Genomic DNA, 19,598 nt, shown 5'->3' with positions numbered 1-19,598 from the left:
TCTTGGCGAATGGTCATCACCCCGCCATACCGGAGGCCATCTGCACACTTCTGGAAATGCTTGGGCCAGGAGGGGGTGCTGGCAGCGGGAGGGGGTGGGTGGGGCAGTGGTGCTCCAGGCCAGGGGGGCCGGAAGATGGGTGAGTCCGGAGAACCCACAGTCATTTGTGCAGAGGTGGGGGTGGAGAGAGAAGGGCGAGATGCCACACGGGCAGCAGGGGCCGGTCCGCAGAGCTGGCCCGAGGACAACGGGAGGCCACCGAGCGCTGGAGAGGCCCTGACTACATCCATGGTTCGTCTAGGTCAGCGTCGCTTGAACCCCTTTAAAAGGAGGCTGGGCGGGGAGGCAGGTGGGCATTGAGATCCCGGCTCTGCTGCTGCATTAGCTGAGTGACCTTGCCTTATCCTTCCTCCACCTTGCCCCCTGTGGCTGTCTGCCCGGAAGTTCTGGGACTGTCTCTTGTACTCCAGGTTCTGTGTTGCCAGCGTAGTTGGGAGATTAAGGCGCACCTGGTTTGTGTCCTCCAGGAATCAGCAGGCTAGTGAATGACCTTGATGGTAGAAACACAGAAGCAGATCTGGGAACTGAAGGGAGTGAAGGAATCAGCAAGGGGACAGAGGAAGGCATCTCCAAAGAGGGGATCTTGTGACGGGCCTTGACGGATGAGTAGGAGTTCAGTAGGTGGGAAACCTAGTGAGGAGTGTCCGGATGTAGGAATAAAAGTATGAAGTGGGGACAAGAGCCCATCTGGGGGCAGAGGTTGGAGCTGGGGGATGGGGTTGAGGTCAGCCAGGGTCAGACCACGGAGGGCCACACGGGCCACGATGAGTTGGCACCAAATCCAGTGGTGTCTGAGAGCTGGTGGGAGTTTTAGGCAGGGGGTGGGCACTCTGTATTATTATTTTTTCAAACCTATATTTTAGAAAGCACCCTCTGGGGACCTGCTTGGAATTCGGTCTGAGGAACCCTTCCCCAGGCAGCAGGGGCAGGAGGGGGTCAGGGGTAGGGGAAGCGGGTCCGGGAGTAGGGACAGGGAGTGCAGTTAGGAGGGGCTGTTTGAGCAGTGAGGCCTGCTGGGCCAGCCACCCTGGTGGCCAGTGACCTCCCCAGGACGGGGCAGGAAGGAAAATGGAGGGAGGGGCCCTGAGGACCCAGGAGCATTGGTAGGAGGGAGGGGAGGGGACCCACAGTCACACTCCCCGCAGGTACCCGATCACGCACTCGGGGCAGGGGCTGAACCCCAGGACAGGGCTACCCCCACCTGGCCAAGTAACCCTGCTCTGCTCTTTCCCATCAGCCTGATTTTTGGGGCGTTGACTGTCGTGACGGGCATCATTGGAGTTGTCCTGGGAGCAGAGGCTTCCAGGAGGTACAAGAAAGTCAACCCTCGGGCCGAGCCCCTCCTCTGCGCCGGCAGCCTTCTGATCGCAGCCCCCTGCCTCTACCTGGCTCTCATCCTGGCCCCGACCACGTTCCTGGCCTCCTATGTAAGTGAGTGCCCGCTGGTGGCGTGGGTGGGTGCTGCTTGTTCGCGTGGGCCGATGCCGGGCCAGGTTTTATGTACATTATGTTTATCACTCCGTCCAGGGACAGCCTGCTACCCCCATTTTACAGATGCGTAAACCGAGGCTTACCCAGAGTGGCACCGCTAGGGAGGAACAGAACTGGGGTTTGAGCCTGAGCCTTTCTGGCTCTGAGCTGCTGGTGAAGGCTTTGATGGGAGACGGTGGGACGCATTTGTTCCTCGGATGTGCTGTGAGAGCCAGGAGAGATGGGGTGACAGGTGAGGGGAGTGAAGCCCAGATTGGCCATGGCCCATGCTGACGCTGCCGTAAAGGCAGCAATCGGATGCTCTCTCGTCTTCCGGGCTCTATTCCATCATACCCCTCCGTGTGCCCCACCCTGTGGCCGTGCCAGTGACGGGCTCGCACCTGCCGGCCTTTGCTGTGCCCGTCCCTCTGCAGGGGCACGGTTCCCCCTTGAGCTCCTTCTGCAAGGCCCAGCTCAAACGCTGCGTCTCCAGGAGCCTTTCCAGACCGTCCCATGCTCCTGTCAGAATTCACCGTTCCCGCTTGGGTTCCGTGCACGTTTGGGTCCCTCAGGCACCGTGGTGTATGGGTGGGGCTGTATGCACACCCCCTGCTCCCCAAAGCCCCAGCCCTGATGGTCTCACCAGTGGGAAAGGGCCAGTGATTCTGGGAAGCTGGTGCCAGCCTAGCCCCAGCCAGATGGGCTCCCCTCCCCTCCTCTCCCGTCCCAAGGCCCTGGGGACCCCACCGTGGACGCAGGTGCCCCTGCACACGCACGTGGGCTTCACCGAGCAGACTGAGACCAGAACTACCCATGCCCAGAGCCCACTGTCACACCCGCGAACTGGAAAGTCAGCACGTTGGTCCTGCTTCCAAATAGTGTCTGTCCAGGCCCAGATAATGCACGGGGGCGAGAGGGAGCTGCGGTCCGTTTGGTTCTTCTCGGTCCACCTCTGCCCTGGTCCCTGGCCCCACTCCGGGCTGGGCAGGCGGGAAGGACGGCCTGAAATGGGGCACGTGTTACCGTGCCCAGAGTGGGTTTTCCCCGAGTGTCCGTGTCCTCCTGGTGCCAGATTCCAGATGCTGGCTGACCAGCACGGGTCGCTCTCTTGGGGCACTTTTTGGAGCCCTGGCATTTGCAATATCCAATCATTGGTGCAGGTCGTCTTCCAAGGCGTCCCTCCTCTCGGCTCAGCTGGTCCTGCTGGACCCACCACCGGGGCTCCCCTCTCGTGACCCCCAGGCCTGTCTCCTCTGCCTGGCGTCTGTCGGACCCTGGATGCCCTGGGGAGGGGCTCGGGGCCGGCATCCTCGTGCCCCTGGGTGACACGAAGGGGTGCCCCCACGGTGCCCTGTGTGAGCTCCACTCAGGCGGCCCCAGCACTCCACTGGCTCGTGTCCTCTGTCTGTGGCTGGGTCGCTCGGAGCCCCTCGCCAGCTCTCCTACTCTTCAGGTGAACCCTCCCCAGCCCACGCCTGCGGCCTTCCCTCTAGAAGCCAGGGGGAGGGGGCCATACGGGGCCGTCATTTCTCTCCCCAGGTCCTGAGGGAGGGGATGGCGTGTCTCTGAAGGTCTGGGTGGGCTTCTGCCGAAATTCCCAGAGGACAGACAGGTCCTGTTAGCGCTGCTAACGGGGGGGGAAGGGCTTTCTCACCCCCACTTACAGATTGGGAGACCGAGGCCCGGAGACAGAACACAGACAGTGGGACAGACAGAGCCGAGAGCCAGCCCGTAGTCTGTGTCCTCCATGCCCTGCTGACCCTTGTCGCTCCCGTGGGGGAGGAACGGAGCCCGGCATACAGTAGGTGCTAATAAGTGCCTAGATGCTTACTGGCATCCGGGCCGAGGGAGCAGCTCCCGGAGCGGGGCCAGATCCCGGCTGCTGGGGCTCAGTGGGCCTGACCTTGCAGGCAGATGGAGGTCTGTCAAAGGCCGTCCCTGCGTCGGCTGGGGCCCAGTCCCCTGCCAGTCCTGCTTCTGCCACCGTCCTGTTTGGCTCTGGGAGGCGGCTCCTTGGCTGTGTTTAGGGGACACAGCTGTCTCCCCCTCTGCAGCCTGGCGCATCTCCAGGGCTGGATGGCTCGTCTAGAAGTGACATTGAGTCCCGGCTGACAGAGGCGGAGAAACTCTTCTCTGGGCCTGCCGCAGGGGTGAGGGGCTGCGGGCCGGATGGTGGGCAGGCCGGGGGCGCGTCCCTCCGATGCTGGGAGGCTGCTCCCTCCGTGACTCGTGTGTGGGCCTGGCGTGGGACCCAGCGGCACCAAGCCAGCAGCCAGGCTCCCGCCTTCCAGGAGCAGCGCGGAACCTTCCGGGCCTCCTGAGCAGAAGCCCTTCCATGGCTCCGTCTGTGCCTCTAACTGACGTTCCGGCTTGAGATTCGGGCCCTCTGCCTGGCACGGCTCCTGCCGTCTGTCTGTGGGACCGGTGCCAGGAGCCCCTTCCTGGTCTGCTCACCTGCCCACTGCCAGAGACACCGCGGACCTTCCGGGGCCCCTGGCGCCTCTGGAACTGAGCCCAGCTCCTCTCGTGGCGCTCGAAGCCCCTCCTGACTCCCTTGACCAGCCATGTCCCCTGCAGTGCTGACGCCAGGGCCCCTCCTGGTCCCCACGTCTGTCCGGCCGACCCTCCCTTGGCTCCCTCCGCACCCCTCCTCCGTGGAGCCCTCCGGAATTGCTGGGCTCCACCTGCCCCCCACTCCCACCCTCCTGCTCTCTGTGAGGCCTTCCTTAGGCCACAGTTACTTATGCTCTGACCCCTGTCCCAGCCCAGGGGCCCGGGGGGTCCCACCTTCCTCAGCTCTCGGCCTGAAACACAGCGCCAGGTACTTGGTGGAGGGGTCACCGCTTGCTGAGTGGAAGGCTGCATCACCAGCCACCCGAAACATTCATTTGTTTTTCTATTAAATTTTTTTAAACGTTTATTTATTATTTTGACAGAAAGAGAGAGACAGAGTGCAAGCAGTGGGGGGGGGGGGGCAGAGAGAGAGGGAGACACAGAATCTGAAACAGGCTCCAGGCTCCGAGCTGTCAGCACAGAGCCCGACGCGGGGCTCGAACCCACGAACCGTGAGATCGTGACCTGAGCTGAAGTCGGACGCTCAACCGACTGAGCCCCCCAGGCGCCCCAAATGTTTGTTTATTCCTGAGAGAGTGAGAACGAGTGGGGGAGGGGCAGAGAGTGGGTCCAGCTTTTGCGGAGGGTGGGGGGGTTGCACTGAGGAGGGGGCATCTGGCTCCTGTTTTCTGCGTCTGTGGAGACGACCGTGTGGTTTGTCCTTCATCAAATCTGCTTCAGCGCACCGACTGCTGCGTGTTCACGAGGAATGTGGTCTTTGCGGTTTTGGCATCAGGATAACGGCCCCGAGGAACGTGTTGACAAGTGCTTCTTCCTCTCTGATTTTCTGGAAGAGTTTGGGAAGGACTTGTGTTCATTCATCTTGAGACATTTTTAGAATTCACCAGTGAAGCCATATGGTTCTGGGCTTTTTGTTGTGGGAAGTTTTCTGATCACTGACTCAATATTTACTTGTTATAGATCAGTTAAGGCTTTTGATTTCCTTTTATGTCATTTTTGATAGTTGGCGGCTTTCCGAGAATCTGTGCCTTTGTCTAGGTGTCGGGTTTGTTGGGGTATAGTTGTGCCTGGTATTTCCCTTTTCCCCTCTCGGCTCCCTGAGGTTGGCGGGACGTGCCTCTGCCATTGCTGGTTTTGGGGACCCGAGTGTTCTGTGCTTTCCTCCTGGTCGGTGTCGCGAAAGCCTCATCCATTTTGCCGCCAGCTTTGTTGTATTGATTTTCTCTATTGTTCTTCTGTTATCGGCCCATGTTCGGTGGAGTCAGCCCGGCTTCTGCGGTCATAGGCGTGGGTGGGGCTAGACCCCTGCCCCCATCCAGGTGACGCGGGGTGTGGGCTCGTGCCGCTGCCGTGGAGGCGGAAGAAGCGGGTGGATCCCAGGTACATCTCGGAGCAATTTCCCAATGAGTCCACGCGGGGTGTGAGAGAAGGAGGGGGTGCAGAGGCCTCTGAGACACTAGCCTGTGCGGCCACCACCAGGGAGAGGACCCTGGCCAGGAGCTGTGGATTTGGGTGCGGTGCCTTTTCCATTGCTGGTTTTGGGGACCCAGGGTGCGGTGACGGCAGGCCGGCATCCTGGGGGAGGGGGCTGTGGGGAGTTAGACGTGGAGTCTGGGGCCACGGGACACGACGTCACCCCTAAAACCTTAACGGGTGGGAGATGGCTGCGGCTCACCATGCAGGAGCATCATCAGGTTTGGGGGACGTTACAGGGTCAGCGTCTGAAACGATGTCCAAGGGACGCCTGGGGGGCTCAGTGGGTTAAGCGTCCGACTTCGGCTCAGGTCACGATCTCGCCGTCCGTGGGTCCGGGCCCCGCGTCGGGCTCTGTGCCGACAGCTCGGAGCCTGGAGCTGCTTCGGATTCTGTGTCTCGCTCTCTCTCTGCCCCTCCCCTGCTTGTGCTCTCTCTCTCTCTCTCTCAAAAATGAGTAAACATTAAGACAACAACAAGGAAACGATGTCCAAGGGCGACTGAGGAATTGACTTCTGTTCAAAATCCGGAGTCACTGTGTCTGCTCCGTCCAACTGGCTGTGTGTCCCTTCACTTTCTCAGATCCCAGAAACCACATTGGTTCTTCCTGCACCACCTCTGCCATCCAGGGAGACCGATCTGACTTCCTGGGAAGGGCACGTGGAAATGCGGGCGTGTGTGCCCATGTGAGTGTGCTTTTCGGGGTGGATGTATGCGGGTCTGTGAACACGGGTGTGGACCCTTGTGCTTCCGCGTGTGCATCTCCGGGCACCTTCACGATCGGTCTGTGCATTGGTTGCGCGTACGTGTGCTCGGCCTGGACGTGCACGGACGCGTGTTCATTCTGTACGAGCCCGGATGTGTGTCTGCCCTGGACGCGCACGATGTGTGGGGACGTGTCTGCGTGTGCCGTTTCGCGTACGGGTCTGTGCGTGAACGTGCACGTCCACGTGTCTCAGGGCAGCGGATGACCGTGCGGACGTGTATGCACACGCGTGTCTGCACACGCGCTGAGTGTAGCTCAGCGGAGAGGGATCCGGGGCGGCACTTTGTGAGGCTGGGACCGGCCTGTGCCGTGTGTTTCATGGCGGTGAGGTTTCCTGACCTTATGGCGTCTGGTCCGGGGCCTTCCCTGGGGAGCCCTGCTGCTGGACACCCACCTGCAGGCACCGGGGGTTCCATCCCTCCCTCCTTCCGGGTCCTTGGCAGGGGAAGTGGGCTTCTCCGCTGTTAATTAGGGTCCAGACACGCACAGCAGGGCTTGGCACACACCCCCTTCCTTGGCCTCCTTCCCAGAGTCACTGCCCTTCAGAGGAGAAGGTCTGGCACTCAGCCGACGGACCGGACCGAGCCCAAGGCGGGGGCTCCAGCACTGCCGGCCCCGTGGCCGGAGGACATCCCCGGGGGGAGGGGGGTCCCGGTGGAGGGGCGGGGTCAGGGGAGGGGAGCGGGCAGGCATCGAGCCTCGAGGCATCAGGGAGATCTGCTTCTGCACTTGCCGTGTGAGCCGGGGTGAGACCCTGGCCTGGCCGAGCCCCGATTCTCTGTAACGCGGGGGCCTAGTGCTGGCCTCTTGGTTTCACCGAGGAGCCTTCTTTTGTGCCTGTTCTAGTTACTATGGGAATGTGATGACACTCAGCGGTTTCGAGCAACAAAAATACTCATTTTGCTCGTGAATGTGCAGTTTGGGCGGGTTGGGACTGGGGATAACTTGTGTCTTCTGCTTGAGGGTAATTGGTCAGGACGGGGTGCTGGATGCCGGCCGTCGGCTGAGCCTCGGCTGGAGCTGGTGGCCGGACCGGCTGCCCGTGGCCTCTCCACGTGGCCGGGGCTTCCTCACAACGTGGTGGCCGGCCCCCGAGGACTAGCGTCCAGAGAGAGCCAGGTGACGCCGTGTTGCTGTGTGTGCCCTGCCCTCGAAAGTTACACATTTGGGTTCTTTGCTCCCGTCCCAACTGCTTGCTCAGAATTCAGGGGGGATTCGGTCTTTTATGGGGCTTTTGAGAAAGCACGTGGGGATACACAGCGGCTGTTTTGGGCTCCTCCCCCACTGTGCTCTGGGTCCCGTTGACCACCAGCCATGGGGGAGGGGTCCGGGCACGCAGCCACGAAGCCCCGCAGGTGTGGGCCACCCGGGGTCCCCTGGTCTGCCCTGTCCTTCTGGCCGCTCAGGCGAGAAACCCTGGGGTGGGGGTTTCACCCTTAAAGCCCTGCTGGGCTCCGAGGGGCAAGGCTGCTGGGAAGCGGGTCCCAGCCAGAACGGGCAGAGACCTTCAGTCACCTCATGGTGACTCCTCCTGTCACCCGAGCTCCTCCTTCCCGAGCTCCTCCTGTGTGCCGGCACCGTTTCAGACTCTGAGGATCCACCGTTGAACAGGTCAGGCAGGATATGCGTGTGATATACGAACCCTGCAGAATAAATGATACGTCAGGTGGGGAGAATAACAGAGCAGGGAAAGCGACATGAGGAGGGGCCGGGGCAGGGCCAGGTGGTCAGCGAGGCCTTGCTGAGATGTGGTGAGGGAAGGAGCCGGGTGGACACGAGGTGCAGTGAGGGGAAGCCTGATGCCGGGGGTGCAGCCAGTGCAAACGCCCAGCGGGAGGCACGGCTGGTGTGTTTGGGCAAACATGGTGGAGCCGGGCCAGCCGGGGAGGAGCACGGGACGCGAGATCAGAGGCGACCCCCGCGGGTACAGGCCGCGTAGAGCCCTATCCGCGTCAGACCTTGGCCTCCAGCCTGAGCCAAGTGGGAAATCCCTCAGGCCCTCCGGCACAGGTGTGAGATGATCCGACTCGTGGCTTTGTATCAGTTACCTGCTGCTGTGTAACAAATCATCCCAAACAACGATGATGTATTGTTTCTTACGATTCAGCGGGTTGGCGGGTCCTGCCTGCGCCCACTCACGTGGCAGCCTGCACCCGGCAGACGGGTGTCCACACTGGCCTCCTCACATCCGTCTATTCCTGGGTCCTCACGCCAGCCTCCAGGAAGGCACAAGGGGGAGGCGGCCAGGTCTCCCGAGGCCCAGGTCAGGAGCGGCCCCGCTGCCTTATCTTGCCCGCCAGAGCGAGGTACCGGCCAACCGGGTTCGCCGTGGCCGTGCAGGGTGTGGGTGCCGAGATGCACGAGGATGTGTGGGCCACTTTGCCACCATCTTCCTCGTGGTTGAACGGGGTCTCTCTGGCTGTCGTGTTGTGAAAGGATAAGAAAGGACACAGAAACAGGGAAACCGGTTAGGAGGCTTCCTAAGAAGGGCACGGGCTGGTTTGGCTGGGACCAGGGTGGGGCGGGGCGAGTGGAGAAGTGGTCAGATTCTCGGTATGTTTTGGAAGTGGAACCAACAGGATTTCCTGGTGGGTCGGTATCAGGGCAGGGGCGGGAGGAGCCGGAACGACCCGGGGTTTCTGCCGGCCACCAGAGGCCGAGCTGCCATTCACTGACCCGGGAGACTGAGGGAGGTGCGGCCTTGTTTCGGACGGGTGGGTTAGGAATTCGATTTTAGACATGTTAAACTCAAGATGCCTCCTAGGACGTCAGCTGGAGACGTTGCGATTTGAGTCTGAAGCTCAGGAGAGAAGTGTTGGCGGTCGGGCAGAGCCGCGAGGCAGAGAGGGGTGGGCCAGGGGTGCGTGTGGATGGAGCGGGGGGGGGGGGACCACGGCTGGACTCTAAGTACTTCCTGCTGCTTCGGTTATCTAATCAGGTGACGATCATTCCATGTGTGTCTCTCTATATATATACACCCATTTATGTTTCTAGAAATATTCTTATTAAACTGAGGCCATATAGTCATGTAATTTTATTTTGTTTTACTTTTATTTATTTAAAAAAATTTTTTTTAATGTTTATTTATTTTTGAGGGAGAGAGACAGAGCATGAGCGGGGGAGGGGCAGAGAGAGAGAGGGAGACACAGAATCCGAAGCAGGTTCCGGGCTCTGAGCTATCAGCACGGAGCCCGACGCAGGGCTTGAACTCATGAACCCGCGAGATCATGACCTGAGTTGAAGTCGGACGCTTAACCCACTGACCAGCCAGGTGCCCCATAGTCATATAATTTTAAAACCAGGTGGATTGAGATGTGCCAGTCGCCCCTTCAAAATGTACACTTCATTGGTCTTTTGTATATTCAGAACTGCACAATCGTCGCTATCAATATTGGAACATTTTCATCACCCCAAAAAGAATTTTTATATCTGTTCATCAGTCTCTCCCATTTGCCCCCAACCTGCCCCCAGGCCAGCCGTGGGTAACCACTAATCCACTTCCTGTCTTTATACATTTGTTCATTCTGGATATTTCCTATAAATGGAATCCTACAACATGTCTAATACGTTTATATGAATTTACCTGAAGAACTTGACGTGATTGTTTAAGTTCACATCGATTTTAAGATTTTGGACTTACTGGTGAATCCGACCGTGGAAGGGAGCCCCTACCTTCTCGTATGCCCCCTTCTTCTCTCCCCAGGCTCCTGGCGTGTGTGACTTTTCACTTTTGCTGGAGTTACACCCCCCACAGCCTGCTGTCCAAGCGTGACCCTCACCGTCGTCTGGGAGGGGTCCCAGATGGGATGGGCTCAGCACCCACCAACCGTCTGTTCACGGGGACCCTCCGTTCCTGGTCTTTGTTCGGGTTCAGCCCCTACCTGGGTGGTTTCTGGGGTCAAGTAATTTGTGCCTAGAGAGACCGTGTGTCTTCCGTCTGCCCATCTGTGGGGCCATCTTCCCTTTGATTCTTCACCTGAACATCATCTAACTGGGTCTAAGACTCTCGGGTCACGTGTTACTTCCCTGTAGCTTTGCGTTTGCTCTGTTGTCTTTTGGCCACAAATATTGCCGTGGAGAATAAAGTTTGCCTCACGTTCAAAAAAACCCTGAATGCTGACTCACTGTTTCCACCTGGATGCCTGGAGATTTCATTATTTATTCTTGAAATTCACGGCTCAACCAGTGTATTAGTTATCCTGTGTCGTGAAGCAAATCAGCCCCAAACGTAGTAGTTCAAGATAACACACGTGTACGGTCTGGCCCAGCTGGGTCCTCCACAGGCCGCGGCAGGTGTTGGCCGGGTCCGTGGTTTCATCTGAAGGCCCGACGGGGCAGGGACCCACCCCCAGCTCACCGAGTGCTTGTTGGCTTCACTCGGACGCGGGGGCATCGCGGGCTGAGGACCTCAGCCCCTCGCCGCTGTTGCTTGCTGCGTGGGCCCCTTTCATCCAGCAGCTCATGCCTTCAAGCGCGTGGGCTGGGAAGGCGCTAGCCGGGTCTGTCGATGATCCGTCTCGTTCCCTCTCGTTCCTTCTGTGCCGAGCCTGGGCCTGGACCTGGGTGGCTCTGTGCCGATGCTGAACTTGCCCTGACCCCGCGTGGTGGTTCTGCCCTCGCTCTCCAGCCTTCCCTGGGGACATTCTCCCCTCAAAGGGGCTACAGTCTGAAGTCTGTGCTTTGGGTTTTCTGTCCCCTGAGAGGCTTGCAGGGCTCTGTCAGGTGGCGAGGAGACTTTGTGAGCCCCCCTGGGCTGGCTGTCCTCTGGGCGTGCGGAAAGTCTCCCTCATGTGCGTGGCCCTCCTTCTACTTAACTTATTGGCCTCGAGTGGAATCAGAACTGGGTCATTGTTTGCTTTTCTCCACTTTCCCCCGATTCTCCCAGCATCTTCCCCTCTGGTTCTCAGGAGCGGGAACAAGGGACCCCTACTCAGCTGACTTTCCTCTAGATACGGGGGCTTGTGGGGGGTGGTGAGGTGAGAAGTTCCATACTCTGCTCCAGATTGTCTGTATCTTCCCTTGGCTGCCGGTATGGAACATTGATCTCCTTAGGTTTTGTTCTTTTCTTTGGGGATGAACAACTTTTTTCTGAGTTATTACTTTTTACTTTTGGGAGGAAGGAAAGTCTGTGACACAGTCTGACCCTCTCTGTCTTTACACAGAAGTTGCCCCAGATGATGTTTAAGGCCCCTTCCAGCCCAAACTAGATCATCTGGCCCCATGAGGGCCAGCTTTCCTGTCACCAAGGCCTTCACATCCGGGAGTGGGCGCCACCCTCCCCAGCCTTGAAGATTCCTGAGCAAGGACCAGGGTTAGACGTGTCTGCCCCACCACCGCCCATGGCGGGGGCTCACAAGGAGGCGGGCAGGGACAGCAAGGACGTGTGTCCACCATAGCTGTGGTCAGGGGCAGCTAAGGATTCTGGGGTGGCCATGCCACCTGCTCTCTGGCCCCTGCGGGGGCCAGATGTGCTGGGCAGACAGCCCGGTTCTGGGGGCTCTCCCCTTTTCCCCTCGCACCTTTTGCTGGAGTAACCAGCGCCCCCGGGGGAGGCCCACCTGCCCTTCCCCTCAGGGCCACGTGTCCCTGGACCCAGCAGGCGTCTCCTGCTGGGTGGGAAGCAGCGTCCACCCGGGGAGGCCACGGTCTGCCGAATCACCCCGGAGGATGTCGGAGCTCTGAGGCCTCACCTGCCCGCTGGGCTGCAGCGAGCCCTGGGGAGCCGAGTGGTGCCCTCGTGCCCGAAGCCAGTCCCTGCAATTACCAGTTGGCAGGCCCAGGGGCGACGTGTGCCAGCGGCGTGGCAGCTTGCTGGAGGCCCGTCTGTGCCCGGGGCCTGTCCCGACTGGCTCAGGCTCACTGGGCACGGACGGAGTTGATCCGAGAAAGGGCAGCATGGCGTCTGGGCTCTGCCCCGGTCCTCTGAGCCCATGGGGATTCCTCCCTTCCCTTTCTGGCGAGGCCCAGAATCCAGTCTTTGCGTCTCAGAGCCCAGTAACCGGCCCTCCCTGCCACGGGGCTGCTGTTCCGTCCTCACCGTCTCCTTCCCCAAGCCCACCTGTGTGTGCACGTCCACGTGCGCGTGTGTGCATGAGCAGGGGGGCGTCGGCGTGCCTGTGTGCACGTGCACGTGTGTGTGCACAACTTGCTGTCCGTGTTGGGAGACCGCAAGGACACAGGTGTGCGTGCTCGTTCACCCCGGCACGCCTGTCCCAGCGTGTAGGCCACTGTTTGGCGGGTGCTTCTACCGCACGTGGTGTCGCCTCCAGAGTCATCCCTGCTCGCGGCACATGCGTGTACTTGTGGTGAGTGTGTGTGTGTCCCAGGTTACGAGCGTCTACGTAAGCGTGCACGTGTGTAGGTCTGTGTATGTGAGTGCGTGTGCACGTGTCACAGCGTGCGCGTGCGTCTCTGACCGGGGGTGACTAAGGCTGGGGATATTCACCACCGCCGCCCCAGCTCGAGGGGGAAATCCTCCTGAGTCTGAAATGGAAGCGGCCAGAGGCCGAGGGGCTCCTGGTTTCTCAGGCTCCGGGCAGCGTTCCCAGGCCCTCTCGCCCGGGGAACTAAGTCAGCGTGCAGGGAAGCCAGCACAGGCGCAAAGGGGACGAGGGCAGGGTCCGATTTCCCTTTTGGAAGTCCCCTCCAGGGCTGGCGTTGGGAGGGATGGTGGGGCCTGGGAAACTGCTGAGGAGGAGAGGACGGGGGGACTGGGCAGGGCTGAGGGGCGTCGAGGATGCAGGAGACCCACGGCCCCGTGTCCTGCTCGAGTGACAGGGTACGGCAGGCTTTCCCAGAGGAGAGGGAGCTGCTGGGGGCCGGTCTGTGCTGGGGCCTGTCCTGCCGGCTCGGCCACGCTGGGTGACAGGGGCTGGAGGAGAGAACCAGCTCGAGCTGGGGGACTCGGCCCGCTGAGAGGCACAGGAGGGTGTCTGGGTGGTGCCTGGGGCTGCAGGGCTGGGGCGCCCACGGAGCGGGGCTCTGAATGGCCGGCGCCTCCTCCTGCTGGCTTGGCCTCAAACCAGGGCCCTTTCGGGCTGGTTGCTGACCTGTGGAGCCGGGCTCTGATGTAGTCACGGGAGCCTCTGAGCTCTGAGTTTGCACTCAGCCTGCTGGGGACACAGAAGCACGGGCCGGGGGTGCCGGAGGCACCTGGGCCCTCACCACGCGGTACCGGGGAGACCCAGGCCCAGAGGGCGGTGACCTCCGGGGTGGCCGGGCAGGACAGGGCGGGGCAGGGCGGGCCGGCCCTCCTGGAGCCTGGGGAGGCCGGGTAATTACAGGGTGAGGAAGAAGCCAGCCTGTCCCGGCCCGGCCTTCGCCCCTCGAGGATTTCCAGGTGTGTCTCAGGAAACCTGGCATCCCGGGGCGGCCTGTGGCCGCGGCCTCCCTCTGCGGGCTCTATTTTGGGGTCGGGATCCACCCTGCCGCAGCCGGAGGAAGGAGAATGTATTTCCGTGTGTCGTGTGGCTGTGGGGGAGCAGGGGAGAGACACGGCCGGCCGGCCGTGGTGCAGGATGTGAGGAGGGCACCGCCGCCCAGGTGGAGGCCCAGACCGAGAAGCAGAGGGGAGGGCGTGAGAGCGCCCTGGGCTTTCATGTGGCCCACAGGCCGGGTTGGCAGGACTGTCAGGCTGGAATGTGGGTCTGCGGCCGGACCCGCCCCGGGGACTTCCTGATTCCCACCAGGCCCAGCCCCAGGCCCGGGGAGGGGGGCATCTGCTCTGCCGGCACAGCTCCCCAGGCCGGGGTGGAGGCCAGCTTCTTGCCTCCCTGGGGGGCTCCTCCGCAGATCCTGCCTCCCCCCTGCTCTCAGCGCCACCTCCCGCCAGGCCCTCCCCATCCTGGCCTTTCCTCCGACTTCCTCTGCCAGCCTCGACCTGCACAGGGCCAGCGCAGGGGTGAGGGGTTCACCTGCAGGAGGCTTGATGTGTGAGGCGGGCCTGGGGACGGGCCACACGACGCGGCTGAGGGCGTGGGTGGATGTCGCGAGAGCGGACGCGCCCGGTACGTGGCAGGTGACCGGGCTCCCTCACTTCCTCTGCCCTGAGTGTCACGGGCCTTTGGGGACCAGAGCCTGGGCCGCCCCAGCACAGCCCCGTGACTCCAGGAATGACTAATTCCACTCCAGCATAAGCTCCTGGAAGCTCTGAGAAATGCCTTTTTTCCCCTTCTTGCCGCTTCATTAAACTCTTCCTGAGCAAGGGGAATGAGGGTTGTCCCAATCCCCTGCAGAGGCAGGGACTCAGGTTGCTGGGTGGGGCAGGCCCACAGTGGCCCCTGGTCCCCGGCAGACAGTGGGGCAGGGAGGGGGGCACACAGAGTTAAACCAGCCCCACAGGTATCGGGGAAGGGGGTGGGCCGCTGGCCAGGGCCCAGGAGTCACGCTCCAGGCTGGCTTTGCCCTGGGCCAGCCGGTGACCTCTGGGAAACCTCGGCCCTGCCCCCGGCTCGGCCTTGCTGGCCTCCCCTGTGCTGCTCGAGGGGCCTGGGAAGGAGGTAGCCTGGGAGGGGCTGTAGATGGGGTGCCCGGGCCAGGCAGGTGGGCTGGCCCACTGTGTGTACCTTATCAGCGTATGCAGGCCTTAGGGGAACACAGGAGGGGTGAGCAAACTATTCAGTCCCTGGGCCTCTCTCCTCTCCAGTCTGTTTTCCCAGCTTTCGAGTGGCCCAGAAGTCCTGGCTGCCTCTTCCTGGGGCCCCACGGGGGACCTCAGCAGCTGGGCCTGGGGGCCGTCCATCAGGGAGCAGGCTGTTCCCAGGCCCGGGGCCTGGCGCTCTCCTCTGGGTCATGGCCACCAGCCCGCCCAGACGGGAATGTCTGCCCACCCCGGAGGCTGCTGGAACCGAAGACGCAGCTCAGGCCTCGCCTCCCCCAGCAGATCTGATGGCGCCCTTCTCTGTGCGGCCTCGGTCTCTCTCTGCAGGCGGGAAGAGACCAGGCAGGGAGGGTCGGTGACCAGGGTCCTTGTCCACAGGTGCTCCTGGCCCTCGGGGAGCTGCTTCTGTCCTGCAACTGGGCGGTGGTTGCCGACATCCTGCTGGTAGGTGTGGGGCTGGGTCTCTGCTGTCCCGTGGCCTGGAAGCTGGGAGGGGCTTCAGAGGCCATGGGGCGGGGGACTGAAGTCATTGGACAGTTTCCTTGGACGGGGCCTTCCTGACACTCTCAAACATATCCTTCGACCATTGGCTGCATTTTGCAGATGAGCCAACGGAGGCTCAGAGAAGGCAGGTACCCGGGCCAAAGTCGCCCAGCATGCAGAGGCACCGAGCCAGGACAGGGGCCTAGGCTTTTTTGACGCCTCCCCTCCCTCTTTCTTGACTGTACTTGTCCACAAGCAGGCTCTGGGTGTGTGGACGGGGATGTGGGACTTCAGGGTTACAGCCACAAGCCAGGTGGGTCCAGGCTGCCTCGGCTCCCATGTCACGGTCTGCGAGGCCAGGGGCCGGCTCAGGCTAAAGTGAGGCCCGACCACGTGACTCCACTACGTCCAGAGTCCAGCGTGGCCGTCCCTGAGCCTCACGCTCTCCGCCCAGCCTCCCTACCTCCCTCCGGGAGCCGTCAGGAGAGCACTTGGAACACTGGTGAGCTGTGCCCTTGTGGGACCCAGACCTGGGGACCCCTACGCGCCCTCCTGCCCCCTGAAAGCCTGGCATAGTCCAACACCGTGCACAGGGGAGCCCAGGAGCCTGGCGACAGGCTGACAGCTGTCCTGTGGTGACCAGGTGCCGGGCCTGGTCCTGGACGCAGGAGACGCCTAGCTTTCAGCCCCACTCCTGCCGCTTACTAGCTGTGTGTGTCATGGGCAAGTCATTCCGTGCGTCCGAGCCTCAGTTTCCCCGTGTGCACAGTGGGGTGAAAAACTCTGAAACACTCGTGGTTACTGTGAGGGCGAACGGGGCGACCGAGGGAAGCTCCGGCAGGATGCTGGCCGGGGCTCCACAGAGCCCTCCCCGCCTTCTCGAGTCCTGTGCCCTCCACGCGACTTCGAGGGGGCTGTGGGGAGGCACGATCATTTAACGAGCCCACGAGGCCTGCTCGCACATGGCCTAGATGGTCTGCACCCCCGCCACGGCCCAGGCTCGGCAGGTGTAGCCCGTGCTGCCCTTTGACTCCCGGGGCGGATCAGCTGCAGGGCTGGTGGTCATTTCTGCCCCTCCCTCCAGCCCAGACTCGGCCACAGAGAGGATGAACGGCCCTGGGCCTCAGTCTCCTTGTCCGGCCTGGCAGGCAGAGCGGGGCAGGGGCGGCCAAGCCCTCGTAAGTGTCTTCTTCGGGGGGCGGCCCACTTTCAGGCACCGGGAGCCTGACTACCCCCCACCCCGACATCTGGGCGTTCGGGTGGAGCTGAAACCCGCCCCCCGGGGCACTGTCCCTTTGCACGTGGCAGCCGCAGATGTGTGAGGGCCGTGCCCGGGGCACCCCAGTGTCTGTGTTTGCAGGAATGATTAACCTGGCCGAGCCAGGCTCTTTGTGGCACTGTGTGTGTGTGTGTGTTGGGGGCAGGGGAGGGGCGACAGGGCCAGCCAGCCGTGGTTTGACCCAGCTGGGGCTCTGCTGGGAGCCGGCTGGGGCTGCCCTGGGGGCTGTGCTAGGTGTGACCTGGGGCTCCCTCTGTTCCTCCCCTGGCTTGGAGACCTCCGGCCCCAAAGCTTAGCAAGTCTCTGCACCCCAGGAGACTTTCCTGGCCCCCTTCCCTGCTGCCCACCTTCCTGAAACCCTTAGTGAAGGATTGACGTTAGACAGTCAGTGGCCAAAGCGGGGCCAACTTTGCTGACTTTGGAGCTCAGTCCCCGACAGGGAAAGTAGGGGCTCCGGGAGGGAGTGGTCCTGGGCCACATGCAGGTGGGGGTAGGCTGTGAGTGACAGGGTGCGTGTAGCAAGGCGTGGGCATGGGTGGTGACAGGGGCTGGAGGGGTGGGAGGGAGGGACAGAGGCAGGGGGAACGGCAGGGGCGAAGGCAGGGAGGGAGGCAGGAAGGAAGGGAGGGGGGGAGGGAGCTGGAAGCTGGTGATGCTTTTCCAGAGGTGAGACAGGAGCCCCCCCAGGGGCAGGCAGGGCAGGGTGGTGGAGACGGGTCCAGGCCCAGCGGGGTGAGCTCTGGGCAGGGAGAGCACGGAGGTCCCGTCTGCTGGCAGGTGCTGGCCCCTGAGGCCCAAGGAGGCCCCGGGGACCGGGACCGAGGAGGCCGGTATCCCTGCTGTCATCCCGCACCTGCCTGTTCCTGGGGGTCCGTGTGGGCTCCCCGGCCCCACGTCAGTCCCGCTGAGGGACGGTGCTCTCTCTGACCCTCTTATCTACACGACAACCCAGAGGCCGGGGAAGACACCTCAGCAGCTGTGTGGTCCAGGGGCTCTCAGACCTCAGTGAGCGTGAGAACCAGGTGTGGGGGACGTTTTGTCCTCAGAGTCTGGTTCAGTGGGTCCATGCTGGGGTCCAGGCTGTGCCTTTCTAACGGACGTCCCCCGTGGTGCCCGTAGGCTCCTCAGAGCGCCCTGGGAGAAACTGGTCCAACGCGCCCGACTCCCCAGGCTGTGAACCCCTGCGGGACTCTGACTGGCACAGTCGGTCCCTTGATCCCAAGCCCCTGGACGGGAAGCTCCCCCCCTGGCCCCAGACACGCCTCCAGCACCCCCGCCCTGCCCAGAGGGTCCTGCTCCCCTGGATCTGGTCTGCCCAGCCTGTGTCCGCCCCCCGTCCCCAGGCTGAGCTCCCCCTGCTGATGGCACCTCCGGCTCCCTCCCCAGCCTCCTGTGGTGCGGGCCCCACGGGGGGGGGGGGGGTACCTGCCCCTGGCAGCAGGGAGTCGAGCAGAAATGGAACTCCCCGCCTCTTCCTCCGTGGTCCTGGAACCCAGCCGCCAGGCGCACCCCCCACCTCCTCAGCAGATTTCTCCCACCCCCTCGAGGGTTATCTCCCTCCTGTTCTTCTGGGCCCTTGTCTCAATGCTTCCCTGCTCTGCCCACCCGTCTGTCTCACCCTCCCCAGCGAGTCTGGGGTGAGGGCCGAGGGGGGATGCAGGAGGCAGGCTGCCAGGGAGTTTGCACCTGATGGTTGCCGCTCGGACTTTCTGTGGGCCCTTGGCCGATGCTGGTTATGTCCCAGGCTGGAAAGGGAACAGCTCTTCTGAGAAGGGAAAGTCAGAAACAGAGGCGCTTTGTCTCAGAATAGAGTGAGCAGTTTTAGGAAGCCAAAGCCTGTAACGTCTAAAATTACCTGCTGGGCTCTCCAGCTGTGGGCAGGGCCAGCTTTGGCCCCCCCACATGGAGGCAGCAGGACCCAGAACGGGCAGGGGACCGACCTGTCTTGGTCTGGGCCCAGCAGCTCCTGGGGGGTGTGGGAAGGACCAGCTGTCTGGACCTTACTCTGAGGGTCCAAGCAGCCGGCAAGGACTTTTCCAGACATGCGGGGCCCACCCTCTAGGAGTCACCTGCTTGTCCCCCCGAGCCACCCGTGGGTAATCACATAATTACAGGCAAGGGGGAAGCACTCCCTGAAGGTGCAAAGCCACGGTCAGCTCCTTCTCTGGCCCGTCGGCAGGTCCCAGTCAGGGTTAGAGGTTCAGCCTCTCTCGCCACCTGGACAGAGTGTCAGTGTCAGTGACCGGGGGCAGCCAGTTGTCACCCACTCCTGCTGCCTGGCCCTGCCTGCCCGTCCTGTGGCTCCAGGCGCTGGGCCCCTGCCTCACACCTCTGCTCACTCTGTTCCCCGCCTGGGACGCCCTTCCCTGCTCTCTCTGCCAGTTGCCCACGTGCAGGGCTGCGTGAGCTTGCCCTCCTCGTCCTTCCGCGTTTCCAAGTGTCCCATAGCAGACACTGCTGGACAGGCTCCTCCCTGCTCCTAACAGTCAAGTGGTCAAAGGTCAGATCCCGGAGGCTCAAATGCCTGTCGTGCTGTTTCCTGGCCGGGTGACCGCAGACAGGTTACTTCCCTTCCTGCGGAGAGTTTCCTCATCTGGGACCCGTGGATGACGATCATACCTCGCTCGTGGGGTGGTTGAGTGGCTCTGTAAAATGTATACATGAGATGCATAAAATGCATGCACGAGGCACTCAATAAATGCTAATTGTTATCCTCCGCTAGGTGTCGGGGATGGGGCTCTGGGGTGGGGAGCTCCCCTTTAGGACTGTGTGACCGCCTGGCCTCTGCTTGGACCCCTCCTCCTGCTCCTCCCCTCCCCTCCCCTGCTGCCACCCTGGCTTCTGGCTGGGTTTGTCCTGGGACTGGTCTTCCAGATGGTTCTACTGGACTCGTT

The 19,598-nt window shown here is 62.0% G+C and overlaps 1 protein-coding gene across 5 annotated transcripts in view; it reads left to right on the top strand.

Annotated features, from left to right (window-relative positions):
- The window catches only part of SPNS3 (SPNS lysolipid transporter 3, sphingosine-1-phosphate (putative)), a 35,280-nt gene that overhangs the window by 13,124 nt on the left and 2,558 nt on the right, over window positions 1-19,598 (top strand). For 2 of the 5 annotated variants that reach the window (XM_047089740.1, XM_047089736.1), the window contains 2 exons: window positions 1,298-1,487; window positions 15,321-15,386. In XM_047089740.1, coding sequence (XP_046945696.1) covers window positions 1,298-1,487; window positions 15,321-15,386 — 256 coding nt within the window. Of the gene's footprint in view, window positions 1-1,297; window positions 1,488-1,587; window positions 4,467-15,320; window positions 15,387-19,598 lie in introns of those variants that run through there. The other 3 variants (XR_006964119.1, XM_047089738.1, XM_047089737.1) reach the window with 3 other exon arrangements.

The sequence above is a fragment of the Lynx rufus genome, unplaced genomic scaffold (assembly GCF_022079265.1).
Source record: "Lynx rufus isolate CCGP_SWC_20201006 ecotype Redwood Valley unplaced genomic scaffold, mLynRuf1.p SCAF_28, whole genome shotgun sequence".
NCBI lineage: Eukaryota > Metazoa > Chordata > Mammalia > Carnivora > Felidae > Lynx > Lynx rufus.
Note: the sequence above shows the minus strand (reverse complement) of the source record. Positions and strands in the feature narration are given on the sequence as shown.